Raw genomic sequence first — 22,016 nt, forward strand, 5'->3', positions numbered from 1 at the left:
CTGGGCCTGGGCCCGGGCCTTCTCTCTGTGTGCGTCTTGTCTCCTGATGTCCCCTTCTGATATTGCCTGGGGCCCACCCTAAGCATGTCATGTGACCTTAATTATTGCTTTAAAGGTCCTGGAGCCAAATACAGTCAGTTTCGTAGGCCCTGGGGGTGGGGACTTCAACATAGGAATCCTAGGGGACTACGACTCAGCCCATGACAGCCTCCCTTTCACAGTGCAGCGGGCAGGAGGTGGCCTGGCTCTGGGATGTTGTCATCTCTCCCCTGTCCAGTGGGGGTTGGGGGAAGGGACAGTAACAGAACAGGAAGGGAGCTGCTCGTTTCCTGATGGCCAGCAGGAGGCGGTGGCCTGGCTCTGGGATGCTGTCATCTCTCCCCTGTCCAGTGGGGGTTGGAGGCAGGGACAGTAACAGAGCAGGAAGGGAGCTTCTCATTCCCTAATGGCCAGCAGGAGGTGCCCCCTACTGCTTGGCCTGCTGGCATTCCCCAGCTTGTTCCCTGCCCTCTTCAGGAAAGGGGAAAGGGCACCACCATGAGATCCTGGAAGGTGTGTGGTGAAGAGCTGGTGCCCCGTCCTCCTCCGCCAGCCTCTCGACCCCCACCAGACACACAGCCCTCTGGGAGAGCACTTGGCAGGGAGGCGCAAGCCTGGCCCCGTCTAGGCCCCTGGAACACGGGCCTGGCTTAGCTAATCAGATGGCAGCTGCAGGCTGCTCCCAGTCCCTGCTGGGGGTGGGGGTGGGCTCAGGGGCAAACGTGCTTACCTGCTGCGACAGCCAGCGTCTAACTCATCAGCATGGGAATGCTGAAGTCACATCTTAGAAAGCCCCGGGCAGGTGTCCACAAGTCACCTCTTAGGACATGGAGACTTTTCTTTTACCTCCAATCTTTGTTCGGGCTTCAGAGCCAATCCCCAGTCGACAGGCAAAGCCCCTGTGCACTCCTCTCTACCTGAAGGTCACCATGCCCAGGGAGCAGTCGGAACCCACAGTGCTCTCTCTTGCTGGGGGGATGAGATCCTTGGGAGTCTGGGGGAGTTGGTTCACGAGGGAGCGCAGCTGAACACGGTAAGATCCAAACCACAGTCAGAGGCTGACCTACAGTAACAATTTCTGATTCCCTACCTTCCTTCCCATCCTCCTGCCTGACTCATCTGGATATTTTAAGCTACAACAAAAACCTCTGTGCTCATGTCTCCTGGCTCCATAATGGAACATCAAGCCCTTGTGAGGCTTGTGGGAGCAGAATCATTTCACATCACAAAGGAGCCGGTGTTCATTATCACAAAGTGGACTCTAGATTCTCAAGTGGCCCAGACAATTACTGTCTCGGTCGTCATATAAATGCGAACCAGTGACAGATGCCACAGGGAACTTCAGAGCCAGAATCGATGGTAGGAGTAGCCCTGCCCTGTGTTTCTGGCAGTCTTAATAGACTGTTCCCATCCCAGTCCGATCTTTTGTCCTCAACTGCCGGACAGTGAAAGGAACCCCGCTGCTGTGATCTGAATGGTTTCCTAAAAGCTCATGTGCTGGACACAGCGTCTCTAAGTTCATGTTTTAATAGAATATGGGGATACAGCCCGTGCAGACAATTGGCATTGGATGTTGTGAGGGTAGGGACCCCCACGAGGCCATTAGTGGCCTTACAAGAAGAGGGAGAGAGACCGAGCCGGCACACCTGCTCTTTCTTGCCATGGGACGCCCTTTGCCATGTCCAGCAGCGAGAAGGCCCTCGCCAGATGCCAATGCCACACTCTTGGACTTCCCAGTCCACAGACTCATAGGCCACATAAGCTTCTTTTTTTTTTTTATTTGATAGGTAGAGTTATAGACAGTGAGAGAGAGAGAGAGACAGAGAGAAAGGTCTTCCTTCTGCTGGTTCACTCCCCAAATGGCCGCTATGGCCGGTGCTGTGCCGATCCGAAGCCAGGAGCCAGGTGCTTCTCCTGGTCTCCCATGCAGGTGCAGGGCCCAAGCACTCGGGCCATCCTCCACTGCCTTCCCGGGCCACAGCAGAGAGCTGGACTGGAAGAGGAGCAACTGGGACTAGAACCGGTGCCCATATGGGATGCTGGCACCGCAGGTGGAGAATTAACCAAGTGAGCCATGACGCCGGCCCCCGCACATAAACTTCTATTCTTTACACATTTTCAGGTTGTTACAGCAACAGAAAATGGGCTAAGACACAATAAATTAAAAATCCTTGCTATCTCAGTCATATATTTAGAACATATCTGAAAAAGCTTCAAGAGGCAGGTGTCACACAAAATTGAAAAATGGCCACGCCCCCCCCCAGATCAGTCAGGGGTCCAAGACAGCAGTCCCAACCTCGTGAGCAAACAGGACACTGTCAGCTCCTGGGGAGTCTGGAGGCTGAGTCTGGGGGGGCCTTTTCATGGACGACTTCTTATTAGCAGCCTCCTCTAGAGGGGGCACACGGCCAAGTGCCAGCACTACCCCAACGTGAATACCCAGCATGGATAATTGTGCCGTCTTATGTTAAACTGTGCATATGTTCTTGGCCTTGGGCGCACAACAGCACTCTTTGCTCTGAAAAGAGTGCTAAATACACAAGAAGACCGCAACACACATAATACATAATACACAAAATACAGAGTATAGTCCTGTTATTGCATCAGATATGTCTCAAAGGAAATGCCTTAGATCCAAATCTAACAACACTAGCAATTAGGAACTCTTATCAAATCTAATGATGCATGCTGATATTGTAACACAAACGTGAGATTGCGACAGGGGCTGTGTTACACTGAACACTGAACTCAATTGCCCCAAATCAGACCTCCTACGACAGGACTGTGGTTGGCTGTCACCACTTTCTTGGGAATGAGCGCCAGAGGGGTGTTGGGGAAATTGGGTTCCAACTGGGAATCATGCAGGATCGCAGTGTGCAGAGCTCCTGGTCACTGCACGGCCAGCTATACGGGACTAGGTAGGGTCACCCTACTCTTCCTGGTTTGCAGAGAACCTGGGCCCTGAAGCTTCCCAGCTTTGTAGACAGGCAACTCCACATCCGTTCTCTGAGCACAGTTTCTGCTCTTCAGGCAGCCATGGGTGTGGCCATGGGAAAATACAGGCCGGCTTGTGAGGCTCTGATCCTCTAGGCTCCTGGCTCCTTCTGGACTCAAGGGGACCACGGCCTGCAGATGCGAGTAGATGTGGCCAAGCCAGACTCCTTCAATAAGCAGGGGCAACTTGTCACCAAGGAACTACCAGATAGGAGAGGAGGCAGAGAGAGATGCATTTCATATGCAAATTTGTCCAAGTGAGACCCTAACCAGGTCCTGCAAGACACAGGTAAAGGTACGCTCACCTGCCCCACAGCCTTCCACTCCCACAGGCTTCCTTCAAGGCCTTCCCTGCCTCCCTCTGAGGCTGACTGACAGGTCATTGCCAACATGAGGCTTTGGAGAATCCAAGAGAAAATTACGCTTCCTGTAGCTAGTTCTGCTGTCCCTCCATCTGCCAGGGGATGTATAACAGACAGGAAAGAGGAAATGGAGCCTTCTCCAGCACACTGATGCTTTTAAACTCATTCCCTTCTTTTGCCTCCCCAAACAGAAGAGCCCCGGGGGCGGGCGCTGTGGCACAGTGGACTAAGCCTCAGCCTGCAGCGCCAGCATCCCATATAGGCACCATTTCATGTCCTGGCTGATCCACTTCTGATCCAGCTCTCTGCTGTGGCCCAGGAAGGCAGTGGAAGATGGCCCAAGTGCTTGGGCCCCTGCGCCTGCATGGGAGACCAGGAGAAGCACCTGGCTCCTGGTTTCGTATTGGCGCAGCTCTGGCCATTCTGGGAGTGAACCAGTGGATGGAAGATCTTTCTCTCTGTCCCTCTGTCCTCTTAAATACATTTAAAAAAAACAAAATAAGTTTTCTAGGGCAGAATGAGAGTGAAGTCTAGGGAAATGTGTGAGTAGCCTGCTGGAGGTATGTAGTTATAAATTTATTTTATTCTTTGCCAATTTTTATATTTATATAAAAGAAATGAATTTCATGTATTTTATATATATGATTTTAAGAACATAATGATACTTCCCACCCTACTCTCCCTCCTCCTTCCTTTTTTTCTTTTAATTTTTGCAATGACATACTTTAAATTTATTTTATAATCGCAAGCATATGGTGGTTATAAATTTAAAGGCTAATCAGATGGCTGGCGCTGTGGCTCAATAGGCTAATCCTCCACCTTGCAGCGCCGGCACACCAGGTTCTAGTCCCGGTCGGGGTGCTGGATTCTGTCCTGGTTGCCTCTCTTCCAGGCCAGCTCTCTGCTATGGCCAGGGAGTGCAGTGGAGGATGGCCCAAGTGCTTGGGCCCTGCACCCCATGGGAGACCAGGAGAAGCACCTGGCTCCTGCCTTTGGATCAGCGCGATGCACTGGCTGCAGCGCGCCGGCCGCGGCGGCCATTGGAGGGTGAACCAATGGCAAAAGGAAGACCTTTCTCTCTGTCTCTCTCTCTCACTGTCCACTCTGTCAAAAAAACAAACAAACAAACAAACAAAAAAAAAACAAAAAAAAGGCTAATCAGATTCATCAGGTGTGTTTCTGTGGCTGTGTTTACCTGTACCAATGAAGGTCCGAAGTGGCCAAGGGCTGGGGTGTGATTAGTAAATGACAAACATCAGACATGTTACATTCAAGAGTTTAATGGAGCAGGAGCAATTTGTGAATGAGGTAGCCCTAGGTTTTTTAGGTTCTTCCATGGGACTGGGTAACATTTACAGACAGAAAAAGCAAATCACATACAGGAAATGGAAACGAGTCCAAAGACAGATAGATTAGTTCAAGTTTAGTGCTTGCCTTATTTGAATCTAGTTTGAATAGTTGGCTGTCGCTGGCTGACTGAAGCTCAGCTGCTGTGACTGGCTGAGACTCAACTACTTGTTCTAAGAGTAGGCTGCAGTCTATTTATGCAATGAGTGAGTTTGCAGTTCACTATGTATGGAGTAATTTTAGGTCAAGCTTAAAATATGTGTAGGGGCAGTGCCAGGCCAAACTTGACTTAATTTAGCAAGTATGCCATACAAGTTTGAGGAAAGACCGTGGGCATAGGGTCATGAAACATGAATACTCACTCTCTTCTTTGCTTGAAGGCTATGAGAAACAGTAAAGACAGGCGACTTAGAGGGAAAGATTAAGAGCTGCTATTCAGAAAGTAGAGCTCTGTGGACCTATCTGGTAGCCCATTTTGTAGTTGAGGATAATGGCAAACCAACAAGCAACCAAGCAAACCAATGAAGTAACCTGTTCTATCTATTAATTCTCATGAGACGCCATGATCATTGAAATAGCAACTGACTCTGCACAGAGCTGTCTCCCTGTGCGTAATAGTGTACTCCTCACTACTATAATGATAAACCTGAAGCAAGCTAACTTTATAAAGAAAAGACGTTTATGTAGCATATAGTTCTGAAGGGTATGGCGCCCGCATTAGCATCAGCTTGGAGATGGCAGGAGGGAGGGGCACATCCCAGGACAGGAAGCCAGCGAGTGGTTCCGGGTCAGACTCAGGCTTTTCTAACGACTGGCACAGCCCCATGAGAGGCATCTTGGCTCTTTCTAAGGGCAGTGCCCACAGTGGACCCAGGACCTCCCAGAAGCCCCTCCCCCTTAACATTTCCCCTCCTTCATTCCCACACTAGTGCCCAAGCTCCCAAGACATAGAGCTTTAGGAGGCTCAGTTTGTCAAGGTTAGTCTCCAAAGAGGGCAGGGTCAGAGCAGAGGGGACAACTGGGAAGTGAGTGAGGACTTTTTGGCTTCTGCAGTGACTGAGAGGAGGGGGGCCGGCATTCATGAGTGGGGGTCAGGGATATTGATGTCCTGCAGGTACTTCCATGTAGCTAAAAAATCTGCTTATATCAAGCCTTGAATGTTTCTTCAGTTTTAATTGCATTTTTCTAGAAACATTAAATTTTCTAGGAAAGCAGCTTTCTTTTATGTTGAGGGAAAGTCATACTTTGGAATTTTACCAGTTGTTCACCATTTTAGAAAATCAAGTTATTCTATCTGATATCTCAGTTGCCAAGGCAACATACAGGGTATGTCTACATTAGTATCAGTTGTATTCACAGTGATCTCACTTGTCTATAGAGAGCTATAATTATTTCAAAGTGTCAGAAATCTTTAAAAGAGCATTTTATTAGAAATTGGTATAATTGAGCCGGCGACATGGCTCACTAGGCTAATCCTCCACCTAGCTGCGCTGGCACACCGGGTTCTAGTCCCGGTTGGGACACCGGATTCTGTCCCGGTTGCCCCTCTTCCAGGCCAGCTCTCTGCTGTGGCCCGGGAAGGCAGTGGAGGATGGCCCAAGTGCTTGGGCCCTGCACCCGCATGGGAGACCAGAAGAAGCACCTGGCTCCTGCCATCGGATCAGCGCGGTGCGCCGGCCGCAGCACGCCGACCGCGGTGGCCATTGGAGGGTGAACCAACGGCAAAGGAAGACCTTTCTCTCTGTCTCTCTCACTGTCCACTCTGCCTGTCAAAAAAAAAAAAAAAAAGAAAGAAAGAAAGAAAGAAATTGGTATAATTGGCCAGCACCGCAGCTCAATAGGCTAATCCTCCACCTGCGGTGCCGGCACACCGGGTTCTAGGCCTGGTCGGGGCGCCAGATTCTGTCCTGGTTGCCCCTCTTCCAGTCCAGCTCTCTGCTGTGGCTCGGGAGTGCAGTGGAGGATGGCCCAAGTGCTTGGGCCCTGCACCCCATGGGAGACCAGGAGAAGCACCTGGCTCCTGGCTTTGGATCAGCGTGGTGCGCCAGCCGCAGCGGCCACTGTGGGGTGAACCAACGGAAAAGGAAGACCTTTCTCTCTGTCTCTCTCTCTCTCACTGTCCATTCTGCCTGTCAAAACAAACAAACAAAAAAAACAAACAAACAAAAAAGAAATTGGTATAATTAGGGGCCGGTGCTGTGGCGTAGCAGGTAAAGCTGCTGCCTGCAGTGCCGGCATCCCATATGGGTGCCGGTTTGAGTCCCGGCTGCTCCACTTCCAATCCAGCTCTCTTCTATGGCCTAGGAAAACAGTGAAAGATGGCCCAAGTCCTTGGGCCCCTGCACCCATGTGGGAGACCTGGAGGAAGATCCTGCCTCCTGGCTTCAGATGGGCGCAGCTCCAGCCATTGCAGCCTACTAGGGAGTGAACCAGTGGATCGAAGACCTCTCTCTCTCTCTTTCTCTCTGCCTCTCCTCTCAGTGTAACACCGACTTTCAAATAAATAAATAAATATTAAAAAAAAAAAAAGAAATTGGTATAATTACCCAACTACTTGATTATTGAGTTAGAGAATTTACATATTGAAAATAAATTATTTTTCTTTATAGTTAAGGCATTTGGTGATTTTTAAAAATTATTTTGTTTGTATTTACGCTATCTACACCTTTTGGAATACTAAGGAGGACTTATGAGTCTGTAACGTGCTGTGGGGTCTAGTAGACAATCACTATGCAAAAGGCAAACCTGTGGAGAGACCATCGCCACTCTTAGGCTGAGGTGACAGTGTTCTGGGAGCTTGTTGGCCCAGAGACCCTGGTATGTGTGATCTGGAGCCAAGGGGAGTACCATGCGAGGGAAGAGCCCAAGAAAGGTGGGCGAGAGGGCAGGAATGTAAAGTTGGAGAGACCAAGGATGCCACGATCACACAGCCAGGTCCGGATGTCCCTCATGGAAATGCATTTAGTCATTAAAGGGCTTGTGCCCACTCAAAAGTCAGGGTAGAGTGATGGGGGGTGGGGAGGAGGAAACAGAAAGAGAGAGAGAGAGAGAGAGAATATATCCTTCATTTGCTAGTTCACTCCCAAAATGGCTGAAACAGCTGGGACTGGTCCAGACTGAAGTCAGAAGCCCAGAACTCCATCTGGGTCTCATATGTGGATGGCAAAGGCCCAAGTACTTGGGCCATCTTCTGCTGCTTTCCCAGGCATATTAGCAGGGAGCTGGATTAGAGGTGGAGCAGCTGGGACTCAAATAGGAGCGCTCATACGGGATGCTGTCATCACAGGCAGAGGCTTACCCCACTGCACCACCATGCCAGCACCCCCCAACCCCAAGTATATCTTTTTTTAATTATTTGAAAGCGAGTGAGCAAGCGTGCCCATCTTTTGGTCCACATGAATGAGGCTGGAACTGGGCCAGGCCAAAGCTGGGAGCCAGGATCTCAATGGAGTTCTCTGATGTGGGTGACCAGAACCCAGCTATCTGGCCCATCGCTTGTTGCCTCCAGGTGTGCATTCGTAGGAATCAGGAGGCTGAGCCAGGTGTTAAACACAGGCTCACTGTGAAATGGGATGCATTTCATTTCTTCCCCTTTTTATAAGATTTATGTATGTATCTGAAAAGCAGAATTACAGACAGAGAGTGGCAGAGACAGAGGGAAATTTTATATCCACTCCCCAAGTGGCTGCAACAGCCAGGGCTGAGCCAGGCTGAAGCCAGGAGCCTGGATATTCATTGGGGTCTGCAATGTGGGTAGCAGGAGCTCAGTTACTTGGCCATCTTCTGCTGTCTTCCCAGGCACAACAGCAGGGAGCTGGAGCCAAAGCAGAGCAGCCAAGACTTGAACCGGTGCTCATGTGGGAAGTAGGCACTGGGGGCAGAGGCTTCACCCCCAGCACCACAATGCTGGCCCCAGGACAACTATTCTCCTCTGTGGCAGTCCAATCAGGCAGATAAGAGAAAACCAGAGCAAAGCCTCTTCAGTATCTGCTGTTCTCCAAGGACCTTTAATTTAATCAGTATTCCAGGGGGCTGTGTTATGAGCCTCGACACCATCATCACAATCAAAATAATGAACACATCCATCCCCTGCTCAAGCTTCTTGTGCTCCTCTGAGATCTCCCCCACCTCCTCCTGATCGCTGATCTGCTCTCTGTCATCACAGCTTCATTTTTACAACCCCCTCTCTATTGCTGTGCCGTGTGGAGGGGACAGCACTGCATCAGTCACTCCCAAGGTGGCCCTGGGCCTGACTGGGCTGGAGACAGCAGGGGAGAACCCGCTCACACTCCACTGCCCACTAGAGTGCCCGTCAATCAGTTGAAGTTAGGTCCATCGTAAGGCTCCTCATGAATGAAGGCTATCACGAATCACTTGATTCACTCTCTTACCCATGGCTGTGTACATGAGCATCACTTGAGGATAAAAGACACTCAGTTCCTGGCCCCATGTCCAAGATTTAATTTGTCGGAGAACGAAGGCCCAGGAGAGCTGCAGTTTTGGAAGGCTCCCAGGTGGTTCCAAAGCGTGGACAAGGTTGGGAGCCCTGCACGTATCCCACAGGTGATTGTGGGTCTGGGATTCCCAACTTAGCCCAGGTGCGTAGGACACCTCCCTCCACGCCAGGGAGGAGTATTGCACTTTTTAAGGATTTATTGTATTCGTTTGAACGGAAGAGTTACAGCAGACAGACAGATGTCTTCCATCTGCTGGTCCTGCTGCCCCCCCTCCCCCAAATGGCTGCAGCAGTCCAGGATGGGCCAAGCCAAAGCCAGGAGCCAGGAGTTTCTTCGATGTCTCCCACGTGGGGGCAGGGGCCCAAGGACTTGGGCCATCTTCTACTGCTTTCCCAGGCCATAGCAGAGAGCTGGATTGGAAGAGCAGCCGGGACTCGAACCTGAGCCCAGGTGGGAGGTCGGAGTACAGGCAGCAGCCTCACCCGCTATCCCACAGCGCTGGCTCAGTGTGTGCACCACAGGCTCGAAGGCCTGCATCTTTCTGGAGCCTCCGCTTGATGTTGATGCTGTTCGGTGCCCGCTAGGGACCAGCCATGGGCTCCGCACGTTAGCTAACGGGGAGCTCTGAGGGCCAACCAACTGAAACGGCTTTCAGTTTTGTTGTGTTCACTGCTGGACCCGCAGAGCCTAGAACAGCGGCAGGTACCTAACAGGCTCTTAATAAAGGTCTTAGGCATGGGTTGCTTTATCGGACATGCAGTGGTGGCGGGGGAATTCCAGATTACCTTGCATTTTTTAAAACAGGATTAACATGCAGTACTTGCACATTTTATGGGGTACCATGTGGGAGGGGGTTCACCAGGTGTATCCAGAGTGTACCAGCAATCAGGTTAACGTCCATTTGCATTTCCTTACCATTAACCAACGCCTGGAGCACATCCCTGGGTGATTTATCATTGTGACACCGGATCACGGAAACGCACTCCTGCTTCTGACTTCTCCGGTTTCCAGTAAGACACACTGCCCCTGAGACACTCCTTCGGCCTGCCTCGCCACGCCTCCGCCGGGACCTGCCCTAATAAGGTAGATTCGGACACAGGCCCCGGGGACCGACGGAGCGCGGGCGGAGCCGGCCGTGCGCATGCGCGCAGCGTTTACGCCGGGTCCCGGAGAAGCGCGCGCAGACTCAGAAACTTCGCTTCCTCCCTTGGCTCCGCCCAGCTCGCCCTCTTTGGGGCGGGGCGAAAGCCGGACCTTGGGGGAAGAGGCGGGGCGGTGGCTACGCGCGTGCGCAGAAGGGAGCTGAGGGGCGGGGCCGCACGGTGGAAGAGGCTTGAGAGCTGCCGGGCAACATGCAGGTGAGCTAGGCGGGAGCGGGGTCTGGGCCCCGCGATGTCTCGTGTGTCCCCTTGGGCTCGTGTCGTTCTCGGGCGCCAGGCTTGTGAGAAGTACTGGGCACCTGAGGCACGAGGGAGGCCCCGCCGGCCCAGGCCCGGCGCAGGCGCAGTGCGGGACGGCAGGTGCGGTGCGGCCGGCTCGCGGAGGCTGGGGGTCCTCGCCCCGCTGTGCCCTGCCGGCTGAAACTCCGTTCTTTGGGGTGCTTGCCCTGCGGGACCCTCTCCTCAGCTCCCTTCTTGAGCCGTGAGCAGGTGTGCTGTGGGCCCACTGTTGGGATGTGGAAGTCGAGTCTTGAAGCTCCGCCTTAGGAAACAGTGTTCCTGGCTGCGTTCCGAGCTGGCTTCGAACACGTCTCAGCAGCAGGCCATACGTTCCTCCCTGCCCAGCACCTGGCCCAGCACCACGCCCTCCGGGCTTGATGTTGCGCTCGCGATAGCCTGGACTCCCCTGCCCTAGGACCCCAATGCGGACACCGAGTGGAATGACATCTTACGCAAAAAGGGCATCCTGCCCTCAAAGGAAAGCCTGGAAGAGTTGGAAAAGCAGGCGGAAGAGGAGGAGGAGCGGGCGCTGCAGCAGTCAGTGGGTGAGTGCGCCTGTTTTCCTTGGTCTGTGGGTCTGGCTTAGGAGACACCTCTCTAAGCCTCCAGCTCCTGCCGTGCGGGGCTCCTCTGAGAGCCAGGCCCCGGGCTGCAGGGCGGGCGTGGTCACAGGGCGTCGCTGGCCGTCACCTTCCTGGACACAGATTTAAAAAAAAAAAAAAAAAGATTTATTTATTTATTTGAAAGAGTTAGAGAGAGGTCTTCCATCCGTTGGTTCACCCTCCATTTGGCCACAACGGCCGGAGCTAGGCTGATCTGAAGCCAGGAGCTGCTTCTGGGTCTCCTACGCGGGGGCAGGGGCCCAGGGACTTGGGCCATCTTCTGCTTTCCCAGGCCACAGCAGAGAGCTGGATTGGAAGAGGAGCAGCCGGGACTGGAACTGGCGCCCATATGGGATGCCGGCACTGCAGGCCGGGGCTTTAACCCGCTGTGCCACAGCGCTGGCCCCCGGCCACAGATTTAGGCTTGGCTGCACCTTTTAGGCACACAGTTCCATGTCTGTGTCCCCTGAGCACGTGCTGATGCTGAAGAAAGTATTTCTGAGTCCTGACCTTCTGCTCATTGGTTCTTTGAGTCCTGTCCTAGAAGCTTGTTCAGAGTTTTTAGTGTGTGCTCCTGGGGAGGTATTTTGTTTTCTTTATGATTTGCTTGAAGTAAGAAATGAAACTAGCTTCACTTGGGGAGGCATGTTTGCAGCGTGCGGGGGCTGTGTCACCTGAATCAGAATCCCCCGCGGGGCTCCCAGAAACATTCTCAGACCCTATTGGGTCAGAGTCTCCGGGATGGGGCCCAGGAATCTGCCTTTGAAACCAGGACTTTAAAGGATTTTGATACATACAGTGTGTGAGAACCGTTGACTACAGGGACTAATGCTTTTATCCCCTGTGGACCCCGTGGAGCTAATGTAGAGGAGGATTGATTAGAAAACAACCAGCAGACGCTTACTGAATGATGACTGTGTGTCAGGGGCTGTTCTGGGTACTGAAGCTGGGCACAGCCAGACAGAATTCTGTGACCTGGTGGAACTTCGAGGGTAGTGGCAAAGACAGCAACAGCCAAGGGAGGGTTGGAGCAGAAGCAGGCCCGATTCTAGCCGGAGTCAGAAGCGGACAGCTGCGGAAAGACCCGAAGAGAGGAGGCAGAGATGAGAGTAGACCTGAGGGGTAAGGGTGGTAAGAGACACTTAGGACAAAGACCTGAAGGGTGATGATACACACCCCGGAAGGGTTAGGTGAACAAGCAAAAAGCCAGCTGACAGGTTGAACAATCCGCAGAGAGGCCGGAACTCCCTGAGGAGAGTACTCCCAACGACTCGGGCAGCTTTTGGAGGTTTGTTTGTTTTTTATAGATTTGTTTATTTGTTTGAAAGGCCAAGTTAGAGAGCTTCTGTCCACTGGTGCACTCCTCATATGGTGGCAACAGCTGAGGCTGGGCCAAGCCAAAGCCAGGAGCCTGGAACACCATCTTGGTCTGCCCTGTGGGTGGCAGGGCCCCAAGCACTTGAGCTGTCTTCTTCTACCTCCAGAGATATGTTAGCAGGGAGCTGGATTGGAGGTGGAGCAGCCAGGCCTCGAATCGGCACCTGTACGGGATGCTGATGTCACAGGTGGTGGCTTTGCCCGCTAAGCATAACGCCGGCCCCAGCTTTTGGCGGTTGAAACAGAGCAGTGACATGACCTCCACTTGGACAGCGCTGTCCTGTTGCTGCCTAGCTGAGCGTGGGCTTTGGGGGGGAGGCCACGGCAGGAAGCAGGGCAGCATTCTGGAAACTGTTGCGGTAGTTCAGGTGAGAGGCTGCGTTGGCTCAGAATGGTGTGGTGAAGGTGAAATGGTGAGTAGCAGTGTAGTCAGGTTGTAGTGGGATTTGCCAGTGGACCCAAGGAAGGCTAAGAGAGCTAAGCGTATTCATGGGCTTCTCCTCCCTCCAACACAGTGCCTGAGAAAACGAAAATGAATTCTACACTGAGCACAGGTTTACATAGGTGGTTGTTTTGGCGGTTTAAGTCCCAGAAGGGGGCCCCATTGGTTTGGCCTCTAATGAGGTGGCAGTGGTGGAGCATGGAGAGCTGGTGAGGAAAAGGGTCCCATGGCCAGCCAGGAAGAGGAGTGGCTGGGCCCGACTCAACTTTTATAACCAGTCCTCTTGGAAAAACTACCTTCCAGGGGCCTACGGACCTCCCACTGGACCTACCTTCTCTACACCGTAAGTGGTTTAAGTTTCCACCCTCCTGGTGCTACAATCACAAGTTTGGGATTTCAACAGCTGCATGAATTAGGAAGCCAAATCTTGTTCAGACCACTGCAGTTAGGGTGACTGCACGCCTTAGGCTTGAGCGACCTGGAGGATGGAGTTGCCACCAACTGAGGTGAAGGCTTGGAGAGGAGCAGGTTTGCAGGAAGATGGGGATTCTGTTTGGGACATGTTAACTTTGAGAGTCTCACGGAGCAAGTGCAGGGGCTAAGCAGGCGGTTGGGTGTGTTTTCAGAGATGTCTGAGCTGGGGACGTGACTTTAGGAGTTGCGAGCATACCGAAAACACACAAAGCCCCTAGAAGTAGTCACTGAGGGTACAGGCATAGAAGCCGAGTCAAAGAATTGAGCCCTGAGGACTTGTCATGAGCAGAAGGTTCAGAGTGGGCACAGCTCTAGGGGCAGGAGGAGAACAGGGCCTCCTGGAAGCCAGGGGAGGCCGGCACAGCTTGGATCAGGTGCTGCTTGTCATCAGGAAATGAGGTTGTTGACCTGGATGAGAGTTTTGTTGGAGGCACAGCGAAAGCCAGGTTTGCTGTCAAGAAGCAGGAGTGACAGTAAAAATGAGATGCTGATTTTATACCAGTTCATTACAAGAAAGGATAGAGCTTCCTGCCACACAGAAGAAATGGCCAAGAAATACATGATGGTCACCTTTAACTCCAGGAAAGTGTGTGTGGGAAGGACCCCTGCTCCCATCACCCCAGCTCCTTGGGTAGTAGAATTGTTGATACACCTGCCACTAGTGGATATGCCTGACCAGGGGACTTCGGGCTTTGTAAACCTGGGAGATTTCTCACCCATACACTCCTTGTGTGGGGGTGAGATGCTCCCGTCTGTAGGTATCCGCACAGGTTTTTCTTTTTAAAACACCCTCCACATCTTATTCACTAGTGAAATATAAGTAATCTTTATGTTGGTGAGCTAGGGCCTCCTGGTATTGTGTGCACACCTTTAGGAGAAAAGCGAAGGGGAAAACTGAAATGCATGTTTGTTCATCTTGAATTTTTGTTTTTTTACTTTGGCCGTTGTAACTAAATTCAGTGAAGACGTATGAAGATATGACATTGGAAGAACTGGAAGATAATGAAGACGAATTCAATGAAGAGGATGAACGTGCCATTGAAATGTACAGGTTAGTGCCACTCAGAGGGACCGTTTAGGTTTTTTGCATGGTAATTTTTACCATACCGTAAAATGTGCATCCATTGTAGATTTACTTTTCTGGGGGCTGGTGTTGTGGCGCAGTGGATGGAGCCACACTGCCTGTGTTGCCAGCATCCCATGTGAGTGGTGGTCAGAGTCCTGGCTGGTCCACTTCTGACTCAACTCCCCTGCTAATGCGCCTGGGAAAGCAGTGGCAGATGGCTATTTGTGTGTGTATTGTGCATGTGTACATGTGTGCAGGTGTTGTAAGATATTTTCTCTATCTGTTGTCCAGGCAGCAAAGACTGGCCGAGTGGAGAGCAACTCAAGAAAAGAATAAATTTGGAGAAGTTTTGGAGATTTCAGGAAAAGATTATGTCCAAGAAGTTACCAAAGCTGGTGAGGGCTTGTGGGTAATCTTGCACCTTTACAAACAAGGGTGAGCTGATCATCTTCTGTGTTCTAGAACATGTGAATTTTAATTTATGTGTTGAATCCATATCAAGCTTATTCCATATTCTGGTATTTGTTGTTTATTAGTGTTATGTGTTTTTGTTGCTCATTTACTAAAGCTTTAATGCCTAATTTTTATCTTGACTACCAAATTAATATTTGTGACTCAATGCAATTGTCTCTGTAAAAATATAGTAAAGACGGGGCTGGCATTGTGATGTAGTGGGTTAAGCCTCTGACTGCAACATCAGCATCCCAAATGGGTGCCAGTTTGAGACCCAGCTGCTCTGCTTCTGATTCAGCTCCCTGCTAATGCACCTGGGAGAGCAGCAGAGGATGGCCTGGACGCTTGGACCCCTGCACGCATGTGGGAGACCCAGAAGCAGCGCTGGTCCCCTTGCTTCAGCCTGGCCCAGCCCTGGCCATTGTGGCCATTTGAGGAGTGAACCAGAGATGGAAAACCTCTCTCTCTCCATCTTTCCTCCTCTATCCATAACTCTGCCTAAAAAATATATATATATATATATATATATACATATATATATATAGTTGAAGAGTCAATTTGCTTTCACTGAAAAGGAATTCCTGGGACTCCGGCATTTCCAAATTCTATATAATTCATGGTTCCTGCAGACAGAGAGGGTGACCTCCCAGCCATTGTCTGTGCCATGTGGTGCTGAGGGCCTCCGGCCTCCCCCCACGCTCAGTCCCGCTCCTAAACTGTAGAGCCCAGTGCTTTTTGTGGCGTTTCCTTAAAGCAGGAAATATGTTCTGGCCTGTTTCACACATTCTGAGTCTTTGGTGTTCTCTCATTCGACCTTACGGAAGGCCATAGCAGTTGTCCTTTATGCTGACGCTGTTTTCCTGACCTGTTGTATTGAATTAAGTTGGACTTAAGGTTTCAAGTTCTTCACTTCACCTGGACACATCAGAAAGTTTTTAAAAGTGCTGATTGGCCTTGGCCTGGAGCGCAGTCACCAGTGCCTCTGTGTTCTGTCTGTGTGCTCCAGGATTCCCCTCTGTGCCCTGATAAATCAGCACTTCAGCGCACTTGCCAGGAAGTTTCCTGATGTGAAGTTCATCAAAGCCATTTCAACGACCTGCATACCCAATTACCCTGATAGGAATCTGCCCACAGTATTCGTGTACCTCGAAGGCGAGATCAAGGCTCAGTTTGTTGGCCCACTGGTGTTCGGCGGCATGAACTTGACTCGAGATGGTAAGGGGCGTATGAGGGCTGGGGAGGGGCTTTTGTGTTACTGAGAGTGCTTGTTAGCTAGCCGGGTGTTGCCATGTGGGCGACTGTGCATTTGGTCTCCTGTCTTAGCAACTAATTAGGAGCAGTCACAGCTGGGCTGCAGCAGTTCTCAAGGGAAGACACAGAGAACCTAGCTACATGTTTAACATTAATGTCAAATATACTTTATCTGACCCTGCAGCTAAATATTTTTTAAGTGTAGCCCAATATCATAACATTCATTTTTGGCTCACATCAACGTATTGTTGAGGACATATAATGAGTTCAGTTTAAAAAGTTTGTGGTATGATAAAATTAAAAGATAAATCTATTTTGGTGCAAAAAGATTTTTTGAGACCCTTGTATAGTTTTTCATAATACACATTTTTCATGAATTTTTTTGAAGCCCTCATATGTATGTATATTTCTCTGTTGAAATATTTTCTCAGTTGAGTACCTTAGTAGCTTTTCAATTTAAACTTTATTTATTTTTGCCTGTAACTCTGGAAAGATTAAAAAAAATTCCTTCCCATGTGTTACACATGGAGATGGCAAGTGTTTATCCATGCTTAATGTGAGAGAACCTGAGGCCAGAGGCAAAATTCTCTCTACTCAAGGACTGTGTCCAACCATGCTTGAATAGTCTTCAAAAAATATTTTCAACATGATTTTGTATACTACACCACTAAGATATTTCACTGGGAAAAGTATAAACATATAACAAACATGTATGAGATGCATCAGTTACATGTCATTCCAGTGTTGAAAGGCGTATAGTGTTTCAAACGCATGCTGGCATCTAATTTTGACCTCTTTTTTTTATTTATTTATTTGAAAGAGTTTCACAGAGAGAGGAGAGGCAGAGAGAGAGGTCTTCCAACCTAATTTTAACCTTTTTTGAATGTGCTGTGCATGGAGATTGGCATGGTAGTCTATTTTCTGTTTAACAAGATACCCCAGGCTGAGTGACGTCTAAAGGAAAGTCGTGTGTCTCCGCTCACCATCTGGGAGGTGGGAAGCCCAGGAGAGTGGCACAGGCGTGCACTTGGCTTATGGGGAGTGCCTTGGGCTGTGTCTGTTGTGTCAGAGAAGCAGAGGCCTGTGTGGGACGGAGACCCAGGGACATGCCAGGCTTGCTTTGTGACAACCTGCTCTTGAGAACAAATCCATTCCTGGGAGAACCAATTCAGTTTCTCCAGAAGAGTATGTATCTCCTTTAAGGGGCCCGCCTCCCAACATTGCTACCCTAGCAACCTAATTGCAGCTTTTTCGGCAGCCACATCTAAACCACAGCAATATGTGATCATGGCTGTAGTCTGTTGCCACACACAGACTGACTTGTGGATTAGTGCCTTGTATGTAACAGTAGTCACATGGGGAGTGAACAGTGTCATTAAATACCTGTACATGTATGGTGGATATATACATATACATATTCTTTTTTTATTATTATTTATTTGAAAGGCAGAGATACAGAGAGGCAGAGAGAGAGAAAGGTCTTCCAACTGCTGGTTCACTCCCCAAATGGCCACAATGGCCAGAGCTGGGCTGATCCAAAACTAGAAGCCAAGAGCTTCTTCCGGGTCTCCCACATGGGTACAGGGGTCCAAGGACTTGGGCCATCTGCTGCTGCTTTCCCAGGCCATAGCAGAGAGTGGATCAGAAATGGAGCAGCCAGGACTTGAACCGGTGCGAGTATGGGATGCTGGCACTGTAGGCGGTGGCTTTACCCACTATGCTACAGTGCCGGCCCCAAGATACATATTCTTAAGAAGCAGAAATCTTAAATTTTTCAAAAGGAATTTTGTTGAATTTTCACAATGGTAAACCAAGGTATGTAGAGCTAAAAATACTGATGGTATTTATCTCCATGGAGCACTTTTCCCCATATCATTAATGAGGTATGATTGACCCCCCCCAAAAAAAAAAAGTGTACATTAAAGGTGTACACACGAGGATCTGAAATAGAAACACCGTGTGAGACCGGCAGCACGGTCCAGCCTGTTGCCACACCCAGCTCTTCATGCAGTCTCCTTTGCACTTTGGTGCAGACACTGTAGGTCGCCGTGCTGGCACGGTTCACGTGCACGGTGCATTGCTTCGCCACACCGTACCTCGCTCTCCAGAACTTACCCACCCAGCTATCCGAGACTTTGTTACCCCTGAGCCCTGGTAGCTGCCACTCCGTGCTCTGTTTCAGGGAGCGCTTTAAAGTCACGTGACTTCAGTAAGGCTGGGTGTGAGATCTGATTAGAAGGACCTGACTGGCAGAGCCTCTCTGCGCAGGTCTGCCTTGGCCAAGCCGTTTGTTATGGAATCTCTCGGGCAGTCTCTTTGCTCTGCCTGAGATGTTCTCTGCCCGGAGAAATCCATCCCGTGATTCAGCCACACGCGGTCTCGGGCTGCGTGAGTCTCACGGATGAGAAGGGAGTGAGGCCGACCGATTCCTTACTTTTTTTTTTTTTTTTTAATTATTTGACAGGTAGAGTTATAGACAGAGAGAGAGAGACAGAGAGAAAGGTCTTCCTTCTGTTGGTTCACTCCCCAGTTGGCCGCTATGGCCGGCACTGCACTGATCTGAAGCCAGGAGCCAGGTGCTTCTTCCTGGTCTCCCATGCGGGTGCAGGGCCCAAGCACTTGGGCCATCCTCCACTGCCTTCCTGGGCCACAGCAGAGAGCTGGACTGGAAGAGGAGCAGCTGGAACTCGAACCAGTGCCCATATGGGATGCTGGCACTGCAGGTGGCAGCTTTACCTGCTATGCCACAGCACTGGCTCCAAGGTGTTACCTTTTTTTTTTTCACTTTCTTCTTGGCAAAAACATTAAATTGGTCATCAGATTTTGAGATTATATTTTCTGCTTAGGAAAACCGCAGCTTGATGGACTTAGGGTGAGGGGAGCCTTATGTGATTGGCTTTTTCTCGATCACGTAGAGTTGGAGTGGAAGCTGGCCAAGTCCGGGGCGATCAAGACGGACCTGGAGGAGAACCCCAGGAAGCCGATCGAAGACGTGCTGCTGTCCTCGGTGCGGTGCTCTGTCCCCGCCAGGAGGGACAGCGACTCCGAGGGTGACTGAGGCTGCAGCCACCAGCACTTGGCGAACTTCCTGGACGTGACAAACTGTCTGGATGGTTTTTTTAAAAGCAGGAGTGAATCCTTTTGGTTTTTAACCTTTTATAATTATGTTTCAAATCTCTTACATTTCAGAAATAATCATTGCTGGAATTTTAATAAATTATTGGAACTATCTTTTTAAACTAATGCCTACTGTTGGTATGACAAGTGTCTGTTTTTCCTCACATATATTTTCAGGAAGTCATAAAGTTATTCACTATGTTTTAACATACAACTAGATATAAAGGAATGTGTGTTTTTTTAATAAAAGTTAATAAATTGTACCATGGAAATATTGCACACTTTAGAGTTGCACCGTTTATTTTATTTTTTTAAAGATTTATTTATTTTATTTGAAAGGCAGAGACAGAGAGAGGCAGAGACAGAGAGGTCTTCCATCCTCTGGTTCCCTCCCCAGATGGCTGTATTAGCTGGGCTGATCTGAAGCCAGGAGCTTCTTCCTGGTCTCCTACATGGGTGCAGGGTCCCAAGGACCTGGACCATCTTCTGCTTTCCCAGGCCATAGCAGAGAGCTGGATCGGAAGTGGAGCAGCCAGGACTCAAACTGGTGCCCACATGGGATGCCGGCACTGCAGGTAGCAGCTTTTTATGCCACAGTGCCGGCTCTGAAGGATTGCAATCTGCTGCTACATTTCTTTGGTCAAATGTTTCTTCTACTTAATGTTTACCTCAGATTATGGAGATGCCAGCTGACCTTATTATAAAAGGCCACATTCAATTATGTTTTGGAAATAAGCAAGATAGAAGCACACACATAAATAAATCAGTAAACACAACAGGATTTTTTTTAAAGACTTATAGAGGCTGGCACTGTGGTATAGTGGGTAAAGCTGCCATCTGCAGTGCTGGCATCCCATAGGGGTGCTGGTTCGAGTCCTGGCTGTTCCACTTCCAATCAATCCAGCTCTCTGCTGTGGCCTGGGAAAGCAGTGAAGGATGGCCCGAGTCCTTGGGTCCCTGCACCCGTGTCGGAGACCCAGAAGAAGCTCCTGGCACCTAGGTTTGGATTAGCCCAGCTCCGGGTATTGTGGCCATCTGGGGAGCGAACCCGTGAATGGAAGACTTTGTCTCTCTGCTTCTGCCTCTCTCTAACTCTGCCCTTCAAATAAATAAATCAATAAATCTTTAAAAAAAAAAATAAAAAAAGTACTGGGACTGGGGCCGGTGCCATGGCTCACTTGGTTAATCCTCCACCTGCAGCACCGGCATTCCATATGGGCACCGGATTCTAGTCTGGTTGCTTCTCTTCCAGTCCAGCTCTCTGCTGTGGCCCGGGAAGGCAGTGGAGGATGGCCCAAGTGCTTGGGTGCCTGCACCCATGTGGGAGACCAGGAGGAAGCACCTGGCTCCCGGCTTCGGATCTGCATAGCTCCGGCCATGGCGGCCATTTGGGGGGTGAACCAACGGAAGGAAGACCTTTGTCTCTGTCTCTCCCTCTCACTGTAACTCTACCTGTCAAATAAATTAAAAAATCTTTAAAACAAAAACTTATTTATTTGAAAGAGTTACAGAGAGAAGTAGAGACAGAGAGAGGTTTTCTGTCCACTGGTTCACTCCCCAGATGGCTACAACGGCAGGAGCTGAGCCAGGAGCTTCTTCCAGGTCTCCCATGTGGGTGCAGGGGCCCAAGCATTTGGGCCATCAGCAGGTAGCCGGATCGGAAGTGGAGCAGCCAGGACTCCAGCTGGCGCCCGTATGGATGCTGGGGCTTTAACCCACTGCACCACAGCGACGGCCCCACATCAGGGTGTTTTGTGACCCAAAGTGCAGTTAGCGTTTATCACTTCTTGTCAGATTGACAGATCCCTTGGTATTTGTGTTGAACGATATAGTCTTAGTGCTGGTTTGAGTCGTAAAATTAGGAATCGGCACAGAGTTCTTTGAGGTTATACTGACTTTAATTTTTGCTCTGCTTTACTGAATTACAGTGGCTGTGGCCCATTTTACCAGGACCTAGCGGAAGTGTCTGTCTTAGTGCTATTTCGTTGGATACATCAGAACCGGCTGATGCCAACGTGCAGCGATGGCTTACCACGAAGGGTGTTTCCTGAAATCTTAATTGCAGAGTTGGCACCAGCTGGGTTGGGTCTGTCACGCGTGCACCAGTTCCGTCAGCTTGATAGGAGAGCCGGCTCCCTTCCTAAGTCTGACGTGATGCTGGGGAAGAACAAAGCAGGAAAGTTGGATGCTGCACGTTTTGAGAGCCGCGATGTGCACACTTAAGTCAGCAGCGTTCACAGTGGTGGGGACCTGCAGGCTTGTTCCACTGGGGGGCCTTGCAGAATCTAATTCTAGATACTCCCAGTGCCACTTTGATCTGAGAGAAAGCTGTGCCTCGTCACCTTGCTTCCACCCCAGGATGAGGCCCTTCACTGGAACACACAAAGGCCCCAGTGCCCATGGCCTTGGCTAACGAGTTCTCACTGGCTGCACAGCACCCGGGACCCAGGCAGCTGTTTTACTTATGAACTTGATTTAAGGAAAGAAGCATCTCCTAAAATTAGGATTGTGATTTGGAATATGTCTGACTCGCAAGTTTCTACAGTTTCTGGGAGACTTCTTTTTTTTTTTCCTAAGATTTATTTGGAAGAGGGAC

The 22,016-nt window shown here is 50.2% G+C and overlaps 1 protein-coding gene and 1 long non-coding RNA gene across 2 annotated transcripts in view; one reads left to right on the forward strand and one right to left on the reverse strand.

The window, feature by feature from the left end:
• The window catches only part of LOC133772255 (uncharacterized), a 38,260-nt gene extending 27,983 nt beyond the window's left edge, over positions 1–10,277 (reverse strand). The window contains exon 1 of the long non-coding RNA XR_009867766.1: positions 10,115–10,277. This is a non-coding gene — a long non-coding RNA (uncharacterized LOC133772255). The remainder of the gene's footprint in view (positions 1–10,114) is intronic.
• A 186-nt stretch (positions 10,278–10,463) lies between these two features.
• On the forward strand, positions 10,464–19,656 carry PDCL3 (phosducin like 3). Its single transcript, XM_062209958.1, has 6 exons — positions 10,464–10,557; positions 11,054–11,183; positions 14,494–14,584; positions 14,891–15,034; positions 16,059–16,267; positions 19,219–19,656. Exons 1-6 carry the CDS (start codon positions 10,552–10,554, stop codon positions 19,359–19,361), a joined length of 723 nt encoding a protein of 240 aa, XP_062065942.1. The 5' UTR covers positions 10,464–10,551; the 3' UTR covers positions 19,362–19,656.
• The last annotated feature ends 2,360 nt before the right edge of the window (positions 19,657–22,016 follow it).

The sequence above is a fragment of the Lepus europaeus genome, chromosome 13, assembly GCF_033115175.1.
Source record: "Lepus europaeus isolate LE1 chromosome 13, mLepTim1.pri, whole genome shotgun sequence".
Taxonomy (NCBI): Eukaryota; Metazoa; Chordata; class Mammalia; order Lagomorpha; family Leporidae; genus Lepus; species Lepus europaeus.